The sequence below is a fragment of the Drosophila bipectinata genome, chromosome 3R (genome assembly GCF_030179905.1).
Source record: "Drosophila bipectinata strain 14024-0381.07 chromosome 3R, DbipHiC1v2, whole genome shotgun sequence".
Lineage (NCBI taxonomy): Eukaryota > Metazoa > Arthropoda > Insecta > Diptera > Drosophilidae > Drosophila > Drosophila bipectinata.
This window is the reverse complement of record NC_091739.1, coordinates 9,595,346-9,614,140: the sequence shown is the minus strand read 5'-3', so window position 1 is coordinate 9,614,140 and position 18,795 is coordinate 9,595,346. Positions and strand designations below refer to the sequence as shown.

Genomic DNA, 18,795 nt, shown 5'->3' with positions numbered 1-18,795 from the left:
GGACGAATTTGCAGCAATGCAGATTTTGTAATTAAAGGTTTGGGGGCAAAATGTAAAGGTCTGTTAATTTTTAACAGATAAATGGAGAAATTTCCACTCGAATCTACTCGAAATTTGGATGGGTGTTGGGGAAGATACATAGGGACATCGCAGTGGGCCACATGTGTTTTATTTGCATTGTCCCCAAGGGGATCCTCCAGAAAATTTGACAAAAAGTCTAAAAAATATTTTGGTTGTAGATTGTGATTCAGTTTGATGGAGAATCGATCTACAAATAATTTAAGGTATTCCACTCGAGAATTGGATATAGAAGATATGGACTTCGCAGTGGGCCACATGGACCTTCCACGCATTTTCACCTTTTTTAAGGGGCTCTCCAGAAAATTTGACATAAAATCTAAAAAATATTTTGTTTGTAGATTGTGATTCAGTATGATGGAGAATGGATCTACAAATCGTTTAAGGTAATCCACTCGTGTATTGAATGGGTGTTGGGAAAGATTTGGACTACGCAGTGGGTCACATGTGCCTTCTTTTCATTTTCCCCATTTTTTAAGGGGACCCTCCAGAAAATTTGACAAAAAATCTGAAAAGTATTTTGTTTGTAGGTTTTGATGCAGATTGATGGAGAATCGATCTACAAATCGTCCAAGGTATTTCGCTTAAGAATCGGATGGTTATTGGCAAAGATATGGACTTCGCAGTGGGCCAAATGGGCCTTCCTAGCATTTCCCTCATTTTCTAAGGGGACGCTCCAAAAAATTGTCCAAAAAATCTAAAAAATAATTTGTTTTGTAGATTGTGATGCAGTTTGATGGAGAATCGATCTGCAAATCATTTAAGGTGTTCCACTCGAGAATTAGATGGGTATTGGCAAAGATACTTGCAATTTCCCAATTTTTAAATTATTTCACCCATTCCTGAAAAAGCTAAACATAGATGGCGCCAGCTTTGGCGTAGCATACTTTTATGCGCGCTAATGAAAATAGTGCTTAAAAACGCTAGAGGGCTGTAACTTTTCTTTCACAACACTATTTACGAGCCCTGGCACGATTCCGCCAAACAATTTAATTTCCATACAATTTTCTTTCAGTTTCCCGAAAAGCTTAGGCTGCATGTCCGATATGTCGTCGAATAGATTCGTTGTTGAGAAAGCGTTTTAAGCAGTTTTAGGAAAAGTCTAGCTGTCCAAATCAAATATCGATGATCTTTATTGATGGCTGAATTTGAAAAATTCCGTTGAATATGGGGGCGGGGCTCAAGGGTAGTACTAGTACTACTACTAGTAGTAGCTCAAGGTAGAAGAGATGAATACAATTTTTGTGTACTCGGTCTCAACTAAAATGGCAACCCTGCGTGTTTGGTGGAGCAAAGTCGGCACAGTCCGCTCTTGGCCTCGGTCGTGCTCGATTCGAACCAGCCAAGCCACAGTCCACAGGCAGAGCAACCCCACAGCTTCGCGCCCACACACGAAAAACACACAGCGGCCAAGGCACCGAGCCAGTCCGGTGAAGGAAAAGCCAAACGGAAGCGGAAAAACTGAAAGTTTAAAGCCCCGATTAGGGATGAACTGTTAAATATTTTCCGGAAATACGCGTAACTAATTGAAGTGGATTACTTAACTAAAGTGTCGGGCTGGTGAAGTGAAAAGAAAATAAATTGAAAACTCTGGGCTCTTTTTTTTCGCACATGTTTTCCAATGCAACGGTTTTCTTCTGTATCTGTTTTCCGAGAGACCTCAGCCACGGACTGTAATTAACAGAGCCTGGGCCCCAACGTAGCTCCAACGTCTAGTATCCCAGCCGTGCAACAAACGCAAAATCCGAGAAGCACCTACCAAAGGACCTACGAAAATGGTAATAGTGGATGTGTGATTATGAAATCCTCCGCGAAAGGAGGAGCAGGAGCAGGAGCAGGATGCTAGGTGCAGGCTTAATCAGCTGAGACCGTGTTTATCCCTCTATCCGCTTGGCGTGGTGCAAATTGCGAGTCAATTGTTAGCTTTCGTCCTCCCATCCTTGCTAACCTAGTCCTGTTGTGTAGTTTCCGCTTTTGCTTTTCTGCGCCTCCCATTGTCTTGGGCCGTTTGAAGAAAAGCCAGAGCGTGTATGATGTAAGCCGAGGCACCCGTCCTACATTTCCACGTCCCTACCACCCGCCCCCGCTTCCAGTAAGCTCAGCCATTTATTTTTATAAGATAGTCGCTCGACTGCAGCCTCCTTGCCGCCTTTCGGGCGTCATTGACGCCGTCAACGCGGCTGGGACTGGTCCTTTCTCCTCCCCCCTTCCCACTTCCACTCCTCACCACAAGCAGCAGCAAACAAAAACAACAAATGTAACTAACAGCAAAAGTCAAGCGAAAAGCACTACACCACCACCCACTACCCACCGCCCACAGCCCTCTGCCCGCCTGCAGTCCCTTTGCAACCTTACCCAACAGCTCGGAAGAGAAAGAGAGGCAGAGAGAGCGAGAGCTTCGGGGAAGCTCGCTGTGGGCAGGGGACGGATGTGGGGCAAGGGTGCCATAACTGTAAATCGATATTGTGCGGCATGACCGAGTGGCCCACAAGGCGGCGTTCGGTTCATGGGCCTGGACTGGGAACTGGGAGATGGGAGCTGGGAGCTGGGAGCGTGGTTGTGTGGTGGCTTCGTTAGTCACTCAGTCAGCCAGACGCCGACGTGGCCCCCACCATCCCCTCGTGGCTGTCCTCGTGTCCCATCGTGTCGTTTTGTAGTTTGTGGTGGAAAAGCCCACTTGCTCTCGCCATGCCCTCTCAGTCCTGGTCCCTCGCTCTCTGGCAATTGCCTCAAATTTGCGCTGTTATCACACCAGCAACAACAGGCAGTAGTCTGCCTTGCTGCCACCACCACTACCAACAACAACGACAGGACCAACAACAATGGCATCCAAATCGGCAATAACAAAGAAATGTTGCTGAAATTTATTCAAAGACATTTATTGTTGCTTTAGCTTAGCTTGTGTATTGGAGAGCCGCAGGACGATGTCAATGATGTCATCTGGTCCTGTTTTCCCTACTTTCTTTACGGGAATCGCTGTAAATGTTATTCCTTAAGACATGCAGGACCTTGATCTGAAACGCAACGGTGTATAAAAAGGACCATCTTGCCAGGTGACATGGTCTGAGGGGTTCTGTCACTTGTAATGGCTAAACATAGCATCTTGTTGCATTTTCTCAAGTAGTCCTACATTGTTAGACTAAATATTAGAACAAGAAAACAAGAATTAAATTGCAAAAGGAAATTAATTTAAGAAGTTCTATAAACTTTTTAAAATATTTCAGATTTTGAAAAGGTTTCTGCAACCCTTCGATTCAAGTGGGTAGAGCAAGAACCCTCTTCAACCCTTTGCAACAGTGTCTGTCTTTTTTGTGATTGTTGGCTTGCTTCTTGACTTCCTTGACTGCCACCGGCCAGTCACCCATTAAGTACTCGTATTAAATATCAGACAGGTTCAATGGAACAGGGCTAACAACATGATACCATAGCGTAAACTTTTTAGATTTTTTTTACTTCTAAGACCAAGACAGCAAACCCAAACCATTGCATCTTATGTATAAGATTCAACATACCAAGTTCCACGACAATCATTATTCTTTTGAATTCAGTGAGAGTTTAGTCAACTTTCAGTACCACGAGATCCTCCCCAAGACTAAACCCAAGAGTAAACAGTTGACTTTGTTTTGTGCGGTGGCTTTCGGAGCAGTTCCCGCCAGCTAAAGCCTGTTATCGAATTTCCACAGCCAAGCTGCTAAACAAAGCCGGCCCATCAAGCCGCACCGGGGCGGTTAGGTTTCTTATCTGAGCTACTTGTACGCTTTCACTTGGGAGGGGGTACTTCCACGTGAGGAGTGTGGGTACTTGCACTTCCATATGTAAATGAACCTGGCATGTACAGAAACTCCAGGTCTCCTAGAAATGTTCTTCTATGACTCACCTAGATTGTACGCCGCCGATCTCGTCGAGCCCGCATGTGGAACATGGGGCTGCTCTTCCTCATCTACTACTGCGTCAGCATCTATTCCGCCAAGGGCGACACTAAGGAATCCCTGCCCCTGGATGTCGGCAGCCTGGCAGAGGACGCTGGTGATGCAGAATCCAATGGACTGGACATCACAGAAGCCAACGTTCTACCGGATACAACCCCGTTGCCTGAGGTGAGTACTCTGCCGCCTAGATAGACCATAATCTCATACAACATCTTTGTGTAGACCATGTCGACCACACAAGCCACTCCTGCCCATGGAGCAGTTCCCACCTGGCGGCCCAAGCGCGACAACTGCACACCGCCGGCCATCGAACAGTTCCCCCAGCCGCTGATGAACAAGTGGGCGCGGCAGCATGGCGGCCTCATCCTGCACATCCTGGTGGCCGTCTTTACCTTCTTTGGACTGGCCATCGTTTGCGATGAGTACTTTGTGGCCAGTTTGGACCGACTGTGTGAGGGTAAGCTAATAAAGCTATGATGTACATTTGGGATCAATGAAATAGAGTCACTGAGTCATTATCATGCTACTTGGAGTTCTGTAAATGGTTTGGCCTTTCAAAGGTTCCTTTATGATCCTAAAGACCATTAGCTATCATAGTTCTTAATCTCCATATTATTGAAAACTTAAATCTGAGTCTATGTCATTAATCGCGAGTGTATATGATTAAAAATCTATTAATACATCAGCTTAGGTAATACTTAAAGAGATAACGCAATGACAAAATTTTTAAATGAAATATTCTTTAAATTATTGTTCAAATATTAACACATTCTCTATCAAGTTTTCAGTCATTCTTAGTGGAGTTTAATTAGATTAGAAACTTAAACCTTCTCTATCGTTTATCCTACTTTAATTAATAATTCATAAAATAAACTTTAATAATTGTTCCATTTTAGAACTAAAACTATCGCCTGATGTGGCTGGAGCCACCTTCATGGCTGCCGGAAGTTCGGCTCCCGAGTTAGCCACCGTGGTGATCGGCGTTTTTTTCGCCAAGGACGATATTGGAATCAGCGGGGTCATTGGATCGGCCGTCTTCAACATCATGTTCGTGATCTCCGTCTGTGCTCTGTGCTCCGGCACTGTCTGCCAGTTGAACTGGTGGCCCCTGGTGCGAGACTGTTTCTTTTACTGTGTCTCGATTCTGGTCATGCTGATTATAATCTTCAACGACGTCATCTCCTGCGTAAGTTCTCCTAAGAAGCTCAAAAAAGAATCCTTAAATATCCTCTGCTTACAGTTCGAATCGGTGGTGATGCTTCTGTGCTACGTCGGATACTGTGTGGCCCTCCATTTTAACACGGAACTGGAACGTTGGGCCTTGGGCCTTAACCTGCCCTTCAAGCTACCCAGCAAGGAGGAGCAGTCCGCTCTAGTGACCTACAAGAATGTTCCCGAGAGCACCTATACCCAAGGAAGCCACGCCCAAGGGCGGGAGCAGACGCAGCAGACCAGCCTGTCGAAGGAACAAAACGAAGGAATGCCGTCGGAGCCGCAAAGCGACTACCAGAACTACAGCGACCCCAACGCCAGCTGGGACCCGAACGCCGCCTGGGGCGAGGAGAACCAACCGAAACCAGTCGTCAGTGCTAGATCCAATCCGCCGCCGGTCGACGATTGGGGCATGGGCGGGTACAACCAGGGGCAAGGTCAGGAGAACATGGCCTACAATGCCGACCAGCCCGAGTCTGTGGTTACAGGTGAAGCGGCGGCAGCGGCAGCAGCTTCCAAGCCGGGAGCCACCGCGGCGACTGCCACAACTGGGGCCGTTGATTACTACAAGTCCACTGATAAGCAGCGAGAGCCACGGCCCGATCCCCTGATCCGACCCACGGAGGGCGGCCTGCCAGCACTGGTCGCCTGGTATGTGGTCTATCCGATCCACTTTCTCTGCAAGAAGACGATGCCCGATTGCCGACAGGAGCAGTACCGCAACTGGTATCCCTTCACGTTCCTCATCTCGATGGTGTGGATCTCGTTCTATTCGTACTTTATGGTCTGGATGATCACCGTGATCGGGTCCACTCTGGCCATTCCGGACACCGTGATGGGTCTGACGTTTGTGGCCGCTGGCGTGTCCGTCCCGGATGCCCTAAGCTCAATAGCCGTTATCAAAGAGGGCTTCGGCGACATGGCCGTATCGAATGCAATTGGCTCGAATGTCTTTGATATACTAGTGTGCTTAGGTCTTCCCTGGTTCATACAAACGGCCATCATAAAGCCCGGCTCGCACGTCAACGTAATATCCAAGGGTATGTACACTCCCCCGCTAGTCATGTTTGTCCCGTATGTGCCGTAGTGCTCGTCATGTGTCCAACGTTTGTGGTATGCCCAGCATGAGTGTCGTAGCTGTTATCCTAGCTGACGTAGCAGCATCCTTTGCAAAGGATTCGCACTAATCTCCTAGTTCTTTCTCTCCTAACCCTTTTTTTCGCAGGTCTGGCCTACTCCACGCTGTCACTCTTCTCCACCGTTGTCTTCTTGATCCTGTCCACGCACCTGAACGGGTGGAAGCTGGACAAGCGACTGGGCATCATCCTGATGGTCTGGTATCTGTTCTTCATCACGCTGGCGTCTCTCTACGAAATGAATGTCTTCGGCTACATGAACCCACCCGAGTGTCCCAGTGAGTCTCCCCAGGCCCCCAAAGAACCTAAAACTTTAAAAAAATATGTTTTTTTCTTGCAGGCACTTACTAAGCCCCGAAGGACTATGGCAGCATGCACTTATATATTCGCATTACCAGCACCAAGTACCATATACATAGATGCATACCACACATATATATAGAGTCGTTCATAGCCGCAGTTAAAGTAAGACCATCAAATATTGCAACCAAAAACCTAAAGTCAATGGGAATTAAATGAAGTTGAATGGAACATTTACCTAACGTTTATTAGAGGACAGGAATATTACTCAAAAGGCATTTTACATGGATTTTTACATTGCACCAAAAGGATCGAAGGACGAGGGAAGAAGGAGGAGGATAAACCAAAAGATAAATTATATATACATGTATATTATATTTATTAATATGTATTTAAATTATATTTAGGCAATTAACAAACCGTATATGTACAACAAAACGAAAAGTATACATAAATGATAAATAGAACTGTAGATAGGGAGACAAAAATATATGTAACTAAAACCATGAGAACCAGAAACAAAAAATACTAGCAGTGGTCGCTAACTATTTTAGTAGCGAGGAGCTTGTTAAAAAGGATAACTCGAATCGAATGCACTCCAATTATGATTTCACAACGATATCCTTGGTCAATGACCTGTAACATGTAATTACCGACTTAGTTTTAGTTTAGAGACATTTCTGTAAAAAGCCCCCTTATGGTTTATAGGCCCAAACACCCAAAAAGTGGGTTTCTGCTTGGTCGACCTCGAGAACTCATATGATGAAATCAACCGACCAGTTGCGCCGAATCCGAGCGCCGTGGAAAATGAGCAACGAATTCTTGTTATAGTTTATATTATATGTTTTGTTTTAGATCATACCACGAACAAAGAATGAATTAAAAGTGTGCATATTTTTTTATATATTTAGTCTAACGATCGAAGCGATAATTTAACGGATCCACACGAAATAAATACGTTTAGAAATACATATAATACGTCCTGGGTTTGCCGAATACAACTTAAAACTTATCAAAAAATAGCAATGAAATTTAAAGTGCAAGGATACTTAATCTCGAGGCAATTAATCGTGTCAATTTTTTATTGCAATTAATATTAATAACAAACAATATTAAATATATATTATAAAACGAGTATTGTGCATTTAAAGTCAATATGTGATGAATTTTAGCACCCTATTAAGTCCTGTTTCCGATTCAATTGTATTTTTTTTTCAAATATTTGTTTAAAAACTTTTCAACTTTTAAGGTTTCAAAATATGAATCTGGTGAAAGTATTCAAGTTTTGAAATTTTGTGCGGGAACAGAAATGACATAATTTTCTTACATGTCCTGAAGCTATAGTACTTCAAAGTATATAAGCTTAACATTGGAAAAAAGGTTGCACCAAAAGGTCTATCTTATAGCCATATTTAATGGATCATATGGACTGTAGTCTTGAACGTAAAATGGTGCAATTTAAGTCAATGAAAAATCAAAAGTAAATATCTGTATGCTCACATTTAAATTGCTTTATGAATTATTTTTTATAAAAATCTAATATAATACCATATAGTCGAAAGGTACACTAGTTAATGCTTCGAAATTGTTTGTTGTTAGTTTCTTATTAAGTATGCAACAAGAGAACACAGTTACACACAATTACTTGGTAGCCACTAATCGAAAGGTTTTGCACACAATTTAGGCTCTACGATTATGGTAGAGTCCTCCCTGCAACCCAACCCAGATCGAATAGCAGACGTGTCGCCAGATCGCAGTATCAGTATCAGAATGTTAGCTGAAAGCAATGTGTAAGACAAATATACATATATGTACATCAAGATATATTCATGTAGCATACAGGATGTAAATCTTATTTACGTAGTGAGCACTGCACTGCTATAGACTCGCTCAAATCATAAAACATCGACATATTTATACAAAAAACAAAAACATACACACATATATGAGAAAAAGCAACTAAAACCTAATGTAAATGCCTACCATATGTCGAAGCAAATGCAATTAAACTGAATTCTATCAGTTATCCCAGCCAACTTCCTGGAGCTACGCAATCCAATGAAACAGAAATACATACCTAAACGGAAACCAACGTAAAGTTATACAACCACACGTAAGAACAATCGCCTTTCGAGAATCCCTACGTACCCATATAGCTATAACTCAGTAACTCTATCAAACTTAAGTACCATAAGTGGCTGCTCTTACCACAAGTACAAGGTTCTTCCCAACTCTATGAAATAATTAATTGAAACTTTTTTATTCCGAACGTATCGACGACCCATTAAGTTCATGAAAGTACTTCCACAGGACACTCTAGCCCAGTGGACCACATGATGTCTCAGTTCTGTACAATAAGAAAACCTACCCAAACTAGTTCAAATATGCTATGCCGTGAAGTATAAACTCAAATTAGTGTTTCAATGAAAGTTATAGAGAAGATTGAATAATCGTTTAATCAGACGTTGAAGAAATTATCCGTTTTAATAAGCTATTGAAGTTGGACTTAGAAGTCGAGATTCTATTGGAATTATTTAAAATGTGCATATGTATGTATGTATATCTTGCGAGATTCGAATCAAACCTACTTCGTGTTACTTTTAATTGTATCTATATAATAGATTCCTTTACTTTATATAATTACCAACGGTCGAGAGGAAAGGATAAACATAACACTGCTTAAGCAAAGGATTCTTTCCTTGAGCAAAACATATACTATGTACAATAAATATTAAATTGTCACATTTACTTACAAACATACATATGTATAACTAAAACGTGCTACGGAAATCCAATACAATATATGTTTACATCTGACATTTGTGTTAATTGCGACTATAATTGTTTACAAAAACTATATAAAACCTATCATATTTAATTGTGAAGCGTGTTTAAAATAACTTTGAAATGGCAACTTACACATTGTTGTGGGATTTAAACTAAAAACATCAAGTTAATTATATAAAAACTAATGCTAATATACAAAACTGTTGATGTTATGTTTAGTCAAATAATGAATTCCAGAAATAAATGCATAATATAAAAAGGTTTTCCTTTCTTCTCAGATTGTTTACGCAATATTGGGTCGGAATCGGGATACATATTGGTTTATTGGAAGAAAGGTATAGAGACTTCGACAAAAATCGAATTTGACAAAAATTTGAAAAGTATTTCTTTAAATCTACAAATCGTGTAAGGTATTTTACTCGAGAATCGGAAAAGTGTTGGCAAAAGTATGGACTTCGCAGTTGGGCACATGGGTCTTACTTGCATTGTCCTCATTTTTAAGAGGATCCTCCAGAAAATTTGACAAAAAATCTTAAAAATATTTTGTTGTTAGGTTTTGATGCAGATTGATGGAGAATTGATCTACTTTAAGGTATTCCGCTAATCGGATGGTTATTGGTAAAGATATGGCATTTCCTGGGGACCATATTGTCCTTCCTTGCATTTTCCCATTTTTGAAGGGGACCCATCAGAAAATTTGACAAAAAATCTCAAAAATATTTTGTTGTTAGGTTTTGATGCAGATTGGTGAAGAATCGATCTACAAATCGTTTAAGGTGTTCCTGTTCGTTGACAAAAAATCTAGAACAAAAAAATTTTTTGGTGGTAAATTGTGTTGCAGTTTAATGAAGAATCTATCTGCAAATCGTTCAATGGATTCAAAATTGCAAATCGTTCCTCTCAAGAATCGGATAATAATTAGCAATGACACGGCCTTCCCAGTGGGCCACATGGACCTTCCATGCATTTTCAAAATTTTTAAGAAAATTGCTTGTGTTTTTTGAAAACTTTTTTCTATGAAAGTGTGGTGGATCGTTTTGATCTTCTTGATATGGTTGTTCCGGACGTAAACCCGCCTAAGTCCAATATAAAAATATATATTGGATGCGGTGGCCTCTGTCAAAGAAACATGCGGTATGGAATTTTTATTTAAAATTTCCACATACTCCCCATCGTTGATATTTTTGTGATAAAAAATTCTGAAAGCTTAAGCACCTGGCAAGCCCAGCTGTTACGGCCCTGAGCAGGCGCCAAAGCTCTCTCTTCTACTTCGGCAAACTTCGGGAATCGTTGTCAAAACCCCGAACGACGTGCGGCCGCGCGGGCCAAGTCTGGGCACCGCCACCGCTGATTAAACATTCGAAAAATTTCACTGCCAAGTATCGGTTCGTAAGTTTCTTTCTTTCTGGACATAGTCAATTTTCTCCGCGCACACACACACACACACTCCCAACGAGTAAACACTCCAGATACACACGATTGTGTGTTTGTTCGCTGCTACCTGCTACCTGTTCTTTAATTGTTGGGAGTGCGGAGGCCTCTTGCGCCACCGATAAGCTTATGGATTTATCAATATTTTATCATAATCAGGGTCAAATTATATAACGGCACCTATTTTGAAATGCGCAATCGGAGGAGGCGGTTCTGACAACTGGCCATCAAATTTGGAAATCAAAAAAATATAAGTAAAGCAAACAAACATGTACAGGCGGAGCTATCAAGGTATCAGTGAACGCACATACAGAAGAATGTGATTGTGGGTGTGCGTGGAGAGGCCCTCTTGCCAATACTTGTTTACGCGATAAGGCGAAGCGGTTGGGTCAAGAATAGCAGCTGATAAGCGGTGCACCCAGCGCCCGAGATAACATAAAAAATGTTTAGTTTGGTTGTGGCATAAACGAAAACGAATAATATAAAATTTTGGAACTCACTGATAACCGTGTGATCTTTGCAGGCACAATCAATCGACGGTCCTCCGAATACCATGAGCCTTCTTCCGAGAGTTGATATCGACAAGCCCAAATATGATCAGAATACGTACGAGGGCAGGGCCAAGCACTTCTTCCTGGTCACCAACCCGCTCAATATTTTCACCACCAACGCGAAACTGGAGGAGGCCCGACGTATTGTGCTGAATTACAGAGCCGGCAAGGACGTACCAGAGTGCAAGACAATCGATGATGTGTGGCGCGCCAAGTACCTGTACGATTCCGCCTACCATCCGGAGACGGGCGAAAAGCAGTTGATCATTGGGCGCATGTCGGCACAGGTCCCCATGAACACGATTATCACCGGCGGTGAGTGCCGTATTCAATTTAGGCTATTTAACCATTTGCTTCCGCCATTTGATTAATTCGGGTATTATGTTTTGTTGTCCCCAGGGATGATGGCCTTCTACAAAAGCACGAGCGCCGTCGTCTTCTGGCAGTGGTGTAATCAGACGTTCAACGCCATTGTCAACTATACGAACCGTTCGGGCTCATCGCCCATCAGCAAGCCGTAGGTACCTGATCCGCAGTAGAAGTGCGCCTGTTCTAAGTTAAATCGCTCTGCCTATAGGCAACTGATTACCTCGTACTGCTTGGCAACCGGAGGAGCTCTGGTCACGGCGCTTTCCCTGAACCGGGCCGTGAAGAATATGAACCCTCTTCTGGGCCGCCTGGTACCCCTCGTCGCTGTGAGTGCTGCTAATTGTATCAACATTCCCTGCATGCGGATGCAGTAAGTATTAAATAGCTACAGAAAATAAGTTCTGAAACAGGTGTGTCTTTCAGGGAGCTTCAAAACGGTGTGGTGCTGCTGGATGATAAAAACGATACGGTGGGCATTTCCCAAAAGGCTGCATGTCTAGGCATCTCGGCAGTCATCCTCAGTCGGATTTCAATGGCTATTCCTGGAATGAGTAAGTGGCTCGACTTCTTATAAGTGCAATATTAAATTACAAGGTTTATTTTTTCTAGCACTTACGCCGATGCTTATGAATGTTCTTGAGAAGAGGGGCTTCCTTTCTAAGTACCCGCGCTCCAACGCTCCCATCCAGGTGCTCTTCTGCGGTTTCGTGTTGATATTTGCCACGCCCCTCGGCTGTGCATTCTTCAAGCAACGTGCAGAAATCAAGGTGGACAACCTTGAGGAGAATCTTCGTGACAAGATCAAGAAGGATCGTCCCGAATTGGACACAGTATACTACAACAAGGGCCTGTAACAAGGGATAACATTTTTTTCAAAGAGGCACATGTTTATTTCCTCGCAGTGCATTTATTAGCATTTCTGTTTGCGTCGCATGTTGAGTTAAGTTTTAAATACTCTTGAGATTATTACTAGCTTACGTACATATATTTATCGCGAATTCTCAGGCAAATATGGATGGATCAAGATATACCTGGCTGAATGTAATGTATGTGTAAGAATAGATCGAAACGTGAAAAAACAATAAATTTATGTTATTTGTTGAATAAGTAATTTGTTTTCAATTAGATCTGTTTTAAGCGTATCAATATAAACATTCGTTTTCCTTTTTGAGTTTAAAATTTTAAAACTATTTTTGAATAATTTCCAGTTGTTTCGCCATCGGTAGATTCTAACAGTATTCCAATGTGACCAGCTTGGAAATCGTCGATAGTACAACTATCGATACTTCGTGAAGAAAGTGCATACACAATCGCAGCTTGTTCATATCTAACAGACTATCTGCTCATCTCGGCTTGAGCGGAGTTTTGTTTTTATTTAATTCAACTTTAATTTAACGGTTTGTTTATATAATTTATATTAAATTAATAATAAAATATCTGTTTGGTTTGGTGAAATATATTTGTGCAATATTACCGTGTCCCCGAATTAGATTTAACGCCGTTTAATTAAGGGAGTCGAAATCCCAATTAAGGTGTGGTTGGCTGGTTGACTAAGAGACTTTAATTAGAATGGGCGGGGGCGCTTGAAAAATAAACAATCTAATTATTTTATAAAAAAGCTATGCTCTCGTGTGCGTTTTAAGTATAAAAAGTTATTTTATCGTAAAAGCAGAAGTTATTATTGACACATTTTGTGAGCTAGTAATCCAAGCTTATGACCACGCCTAATCAGACTCACTCCACGGACACAGACACACATCGACACGTATTGGTTCACTAACACTAATTGGCTAGGGGTCGGTGGATTTGTTTACAAACCTATTGTTTACACCTTTTATTTTCGAAAATAAACAATTGATTCAATTATTGCAGATTTAGAAAAATGTGCTTTGGTGTGTTGGAAAGCTACAACTGAAGAAATTTTCACGCTATTCCAAGTTTTCATCAAGTTCAATATGACACGCAGAGGTCTCTATTTTCTTGGCCTCATAGCGCCCTTTTTATTGGCACTGGCAACCGCTCAACTGCCAGGGGAACTGCCCTTGGGCCAGCCCGAGCAGGGACAGCCGATGCAGCCGCAGACATATCAGCCGACCTACAACAAGGACTACACGCCACGCTACAATCCGTTGTACACTGGCCAGCAGACCGGACCAGACACCACCCAGTTCGACAATCCTCTCCTCGACAACCGGAACCCCAACGCTTACAATCCCAATGGCTATAACACTTATGGAAACCGAGGATTGGGCTCTGGATCGCTAGATCTCGGAGCCAATGTCGGTGGACCTGGAAATAATCTTGGAGGAGGACTCGGTATTGGCCCGCAGTACGACCCGTTCAACAGAAACACCGTCGGCACAGCACCAGGAGTTGGATATCGCGACATTTTTAGCGACGAGGACAACTTTTGCCCGGAGTACTGGGTATCATTCAGGCAAACCTGCTACCGGTTTATCCGATCCCCTAAGAGAAATTGGGCGGAAGCGAAGAAAATTTGCAAAGCATACAATGCAGATCTGATCAACGTGGACAATGTGGAAAAGCACGCATTTATACTCAAGAATCTCATTCTTCAGAATCAGCGGCAGAACCGATTCTTTATATCCGCCCGTCAGACAGGCCCACAAAATTGGGTCAACGATGACAACACCCAACTCGTACAAATAGAAGACTCGTTTGCTTTCGATGAGCAGATCCCCTGGGAGAACGAAGACCTGCACGACAACCGATTCCTGGTTCAGAACGACCTAAACAACCAGAATCTCAATAATCCGAATCAGTTTTATAACCCCTTGCCGGGAAATGTAAATCAACGCAATCAGAACAACATACGCGGCTTCATAGGTAAGTTTTTAAAATCAAAAAAGAGTTCTTTTAAATACGATTTTTCTCTTTAAGGTCCAAATCAACCGTATGGCGAGAATGGTTACGCTCGAGACCGCGTTGTCTACGCGTTTTCCAAAAAGCGCGATCGATGGATGTTCATGCCGGCGTACGAAATCGAATTGAATCTCTTCATCTGCGAATCGAAGGTTCTCTACAGTCCAGACAACGTTAACATCAAGCTAGATGACAAGCGTCCCTACCACTACGGCCTCGACATCCGTGACATGGAACGCATACCGAGGGGTCCCTATTTCGTGAAGCAACCCAATGATACCATCTTTGACGTGAACAAGAATCGTGTAATCAATGATGTAACCTTGAGCTGCCTGGCTGGCGGTTTTCCCACGCCCTCATACCTGTGGTACCGCGAAGTGTACGTTAACGACACATTGGAGTACCAAAAGATCGATCCTTTGAAGGAGGACCGCTACACTATTTCGGGAGGCAATCTGATCATATATGAACCGAAACAGGCATTGGATCAAGGTGCATACCATTGCGTAGCAGAGAACAAATTCGGACGCGTGCGCTCTGAAAGTGCGCATCTTAATTTTGGCTTCATAATGGAGTTTAATCTGAAGCGCTCTGGCGAGACAAGCGAGATGAACTGGGGCAAGTCGATATTTTGTGACCCACCTCAGCACTATCCAGACGTGCGTTACTACTGGTCGCGAAACTACTTCCCCAACTTTGTGGATGAGGATCAACGTGTTTTCGTGTCCCGTGACGGCGCTCTTTACTTCTCCTTCATCGAAACTGTAGATCGAGCCAACTATTCCTGCACTGTGCAGACCTTGGTATCAGACACCGGTCGCAACGGTCCCTTCTTTCCGCTGCGCGTGACGCCAAACAGTAATTACCAGGCTTTGATATTCGCCAACACCTTCCCCAAGGTGTTCCCAGAAGCACCGGTCGCCGGCGACGACATTCATTTGGAGTGCATGGCTTTCGGTTATCCGATTCCATCTTACAACTGGACCCGTCAAGGGCAGCACTTGCAGCGCAACTCGTACGTCACCAACTATGGTCGTGTTTTGGTCATCCAGAACGCCACCACGAACGACAACGGAGAATACACCTGCACCATCACCAATCCTCACAAAACATTGGTCAAAAGCATCCACCTAAACATTCAGATGCGTCCCGAGTTCACGATTCCTCTCAAGGACATGATCAAAGATTACAACAGCGACGTCACCTTTATCTGCGAGGCTTTTGCCATCCCGGACGCAAACTATACCTGGTACAAAAATGCTGAACGACTAGATCCCCTCAACATCAATCGCGACCGCTACATAATCCAGGACAATGTGCTAACCATTAAATTTTTGGAAAAGGATAAGGACGAAGGCATGTACCAATGCGGTGCCCAAAATCAGCTGAAAACTTCTTTCTCCTCGGCGCAACTCCGAGTCCTTTCCATGAAACCGTCCTTTAAGAAGCATCCTCTCGAATCCGAGGTATACGCCGTCTACAATGGCAACACCACGATTGTTTGTAATCCTGAAGCTGCTCCGCGTCCTAAGTTCCAATGGAAAAAGGATGGCCAGCTCTTGGGCTCCGGTGGCCATCGGCGCATCCTGCCAAGTGGTACCCTGACTATAGCACCTACGTCCCGGGATGATGAGGGAGTCTACACATGCATTGCCTCAAATCAGGCCGGCACGGATGAGTCCTATGCTCGCGTTATTGTGCTGCGTAAGAGATGCCTATTTATATTGCCACTTGTAGCTTAAATCTTACAAAAATAATGTTTTTTTCAGAGGAAATTCGGTTCATTCAAACCCCACCCCAGCGTATTGTTACGAAGGAACATGACCTAATCTACCTTCACTGTGAGGCGGCCTTCGACGAGTTGCTGGACATAGCTTATGTATGGAAACATAACGGGGAGATCCTAAAGAACAATCATGATGGCACCGGACGCATTGTAAGTAGACTGCCTTATGCTTCCTCTAGCAGTGCACTGACTGTAGAATTTCAGGTTGTGGAATGGAATAGCTTGACTGTGCACAACACCACCATGCGGGACGCCGGAGACTATGAGTGCGTTGTCAAGTCGGCAGTCAATGAGATCAACAGTAAGACCAGTGTGGTCATAGAAGGAGCTCCAGGCGCTCCCGGTGGAGTTCAGGTTATTCAGATCAGTAAAACAAAGGCTATTATTGAATGGGTAGACGGGTCTAACAACGGCCGACCCATTCGCTACTACAATATCCTTGGACGAACCAACTGGAACCGAACCTGGGTGAATGTGTCAACCCACGTGCAGGCGCGTGAGGTTGATCGATACACTTCTCGTCAGCAGGCAGAAGTGATTAACTTGACACCCTGGTCGGCGTATGAGTTTAGTGTAACTGCTGTGAACGATCTGGGCATCGGCACACCTTCCGCTCCGTCGCCGATCTACAGCACCTATGAAGACAAGCCGTACATCGCGCCCAGAAATGTGGGCGGAGGTGGTGGCAAGATCGGTGACCTGACCATTACCTGGGACCCACTGTTGCCGCAAGAACAGCACAGTCACGGCATTCACTACAAAGTATTTTGGAAGCTAAAGGGCGCCCTGGAGTGGGCTTCAGACGAAATTAACAAGCAGGACCACACTGGCGTAGCTGTGGTCAACATTCCACTCAATAACTATTATACTGAGTACGAGGTTAAGGTTCAGGCCATCAACAGTATTGGAAAGGGTCCAGAGAGTGGAATTGCGGTCATACACTCTGCCGAAGACATGCCGCAAGTAGCTCCACAGAAGCCATTCGCTCTTGCATTCAACTCCACCTGCTTTAATGTCACCTGGCAGCCGATTGACATGTCCCGTGAGAACATTCGCGGCAAATTGATTGGTCATAGGGTAAGAATCCTTGTATCTCTCTCTGATTTAGTTATTAACCAGTTTGAGTTTAGTTGAAGTATTGGAAGACCACTCACCAAGAGGAAGACGCCGTTTACTATCTATCCCGCACCACAAGAAACTGGGCCCTGATCGTGGGTCTGCAGCCGGATACATACTACTTTGTTAAAGTTATGGCTTACAATGCTGCTGGAGAAGGCCCAGAGAGCGAACGCTTTGAAGGTAAGGCGCATAAAACACCTAAAAGAAGACCAATACTGATATTAATGCAATTCTTTATAGAACGTACGTATCGCAAGGCCCCACAGAAACCACCATCATCCGTACATGTATATGGAATAAACCCATCTACGGTACGAGTTGTATGGCGCTACGTATCGCCCTCGCAGGATGAGGAACCGGTCGAAGGCTATAAGGTAAGCAGAAAAAAATATCGCTGAAAGCAACATTAACTAATAATTCCTTCATTGTTAGGTTCGTATTTGGGAGACGGACCAAAACATGATCACAGCCAACAATACCATAGTGCCAATTGGCCAGAAACTGGAGTCCTACATCAACACTCTAACGCCAGGAAAGAGCTACAACATGCGAGTCCTCGCCTATAGCAACGGAGGTGACGGCCGGATGTCAAGTCCAACGCTGCGCTTCCAAATGGGAAAAACAACGCGTAATGCTGCAAATACGCGTCATGGCCATAACATTAACACGGCCCTCATTTTGAGCACGTTACTGTTCATCTCCACATTTTTTTACACCCAACATTGAACGGAGCACAAAATCTGAATGCAGCTAATCAGGCAGCTAGAAACAAAAACGTCCAAGATAAGAAGGAAGCGCACAGCCTCATAGTTTACCATGAATCCAAGAGTCTCTTTTTTTAAGTGGATATACCGATCAACATTCCGTTTTAATTTAAAAACCTTAATATAACCAAAACGAATTAAGCGATTTAGGCAGTTTTTGAAAGCCTATGCACCGAAATGATAGTTCATACATATGATAACTAATTAGGAAAGTGACCTTATATAAGATTAAGTAGCCCAAAGGGGGAACATTGTAACTTTTACAGTACTTTTTGAGAGTATTTTGGATTCAACAACGAAAAAGTCTATTAGAATAAGATCAAATTCCGTTCGCCATGATTTAATGTGTCTTTGTAATGTATTTCCGTCCAATTTAAAAGTTTATTGAAAAAAGAAATAAATTTGTATTTTTCGTACCAAATATATTTTAACGCATTTTTATTCAGACAT

The 18,795-nt window shown here is 43.3% G+C and overlaps 3 protein-coding genes across 6 annotated transcripts; all 3 read left to right on the top strand.

Moving 5' to 3' along the window:
- Positions 1 to 1,390: 1,390 nt before the first annotated feature.
- On the top strand, positions 1,391 to 9,701 carry LOC108128827 (probable sodium/potassium/calcium exchanger CG1090). The gene is made up of 7 exons (XM_017246646.2): positions 1,391 to 1,856; positions 3,960 to 4,175; positions 4,230 to 4,464; positions 4,904 to 5,193; positions 5,248 to 6,259; positions 6,445 to 6,633; positions 6,696 to 9,701. Exons 1-7 carry the CDS (start codon positions 1,854 to 1,856, stop codon positions 6,704 to 6,706), a joined length of 1,956 nt encoding a protein of 651 aa, XP_017102135.2. The 5' UTR covers positions 1,391 to 1,853; the 3' UTR covers positions 6,707 to 9,701.
- Positions 9,702 to 10,735: 1,034 nt separating this feature from the next.
- On the top strand, positions 10,736 to 12,900 carry Sfxn1-3 (Sideroflexin-1-3). Of its 3 annotated transcripts, none has more exons than XM_017246649.3 (6): positions 10,736 to 10,827; positions 11,397 to 11,739; positions 11,824 to 11,941; positions 12,002 to 12,163; positions 12,217 to 12,344; positions 12,403 to 12,900. In XM_017246649.3, the coding sequence occupies exons 2-6, from the start codon at positions 11,427 to 11,429 to the stop codon at positions 12,645 to 12,647; spliced, it is 966 nt and encodes a 321-aa protein (XP_017102138.2). In that variant the 5' UTR covers positions 10,736 to 10,827; positions 11,397 to 11,426; the 3' UTR covers positions 12,648 to 12,900. The 3 variants fall into 3 exon arrangements, with proteins under 3 accessions (XP_017102138.2, XP_017102137.2, XP_070137284.1); XM_017246648.3 differs by having other exon boundaries at positions 10,759 to 10,831; XM_070281183.1 differs by lacking the exon at positions 10,736 to 10,827 and adding an exon at positions 11,135 to 11,327.
- A 217-nt stretch (positions 12,901 to 13,117) lies between these two features.
- Positions 13,118 to 18,768, top strand: Cont (Contactin). 2 transcript variants are annotated; one of them, XM_070280775.1, is made up of 8 exons: positions 13,118 to 13,190; positions 13,666 to 14,640; positions 14,695 to 16,380; positions 16,446 to 16,612; positions 16,667 to 17,539; positions 17,593 to 17,761; positions 17,822 to 17,955; positions 18,014 to 18,768. In XM_070280775.1, exons 2-8 carry the CDS (start codon positions 13,749 to 13,751, stop codon positions 18,305 to 18,307), a joined length of 4,215 nt encoding a protein of 1,404 aa, XP_070136876.1. In that variant the 5' UTR covers positions 13,118 to 13,190; positions 13,666 to 13,748; the 3' UTR covers positions 18,308 to 18,768. The 2 variants fall into 2 exon arrangements, with proteins under 2 accessions (XP_070136876.1, XP_017102212.2); XM_017246723.3 differs by having other exon boundaries at positions 13,119 to 13,325.
- Positions 18,769 to 18,795: the final 27 nt, after the last annotated feature.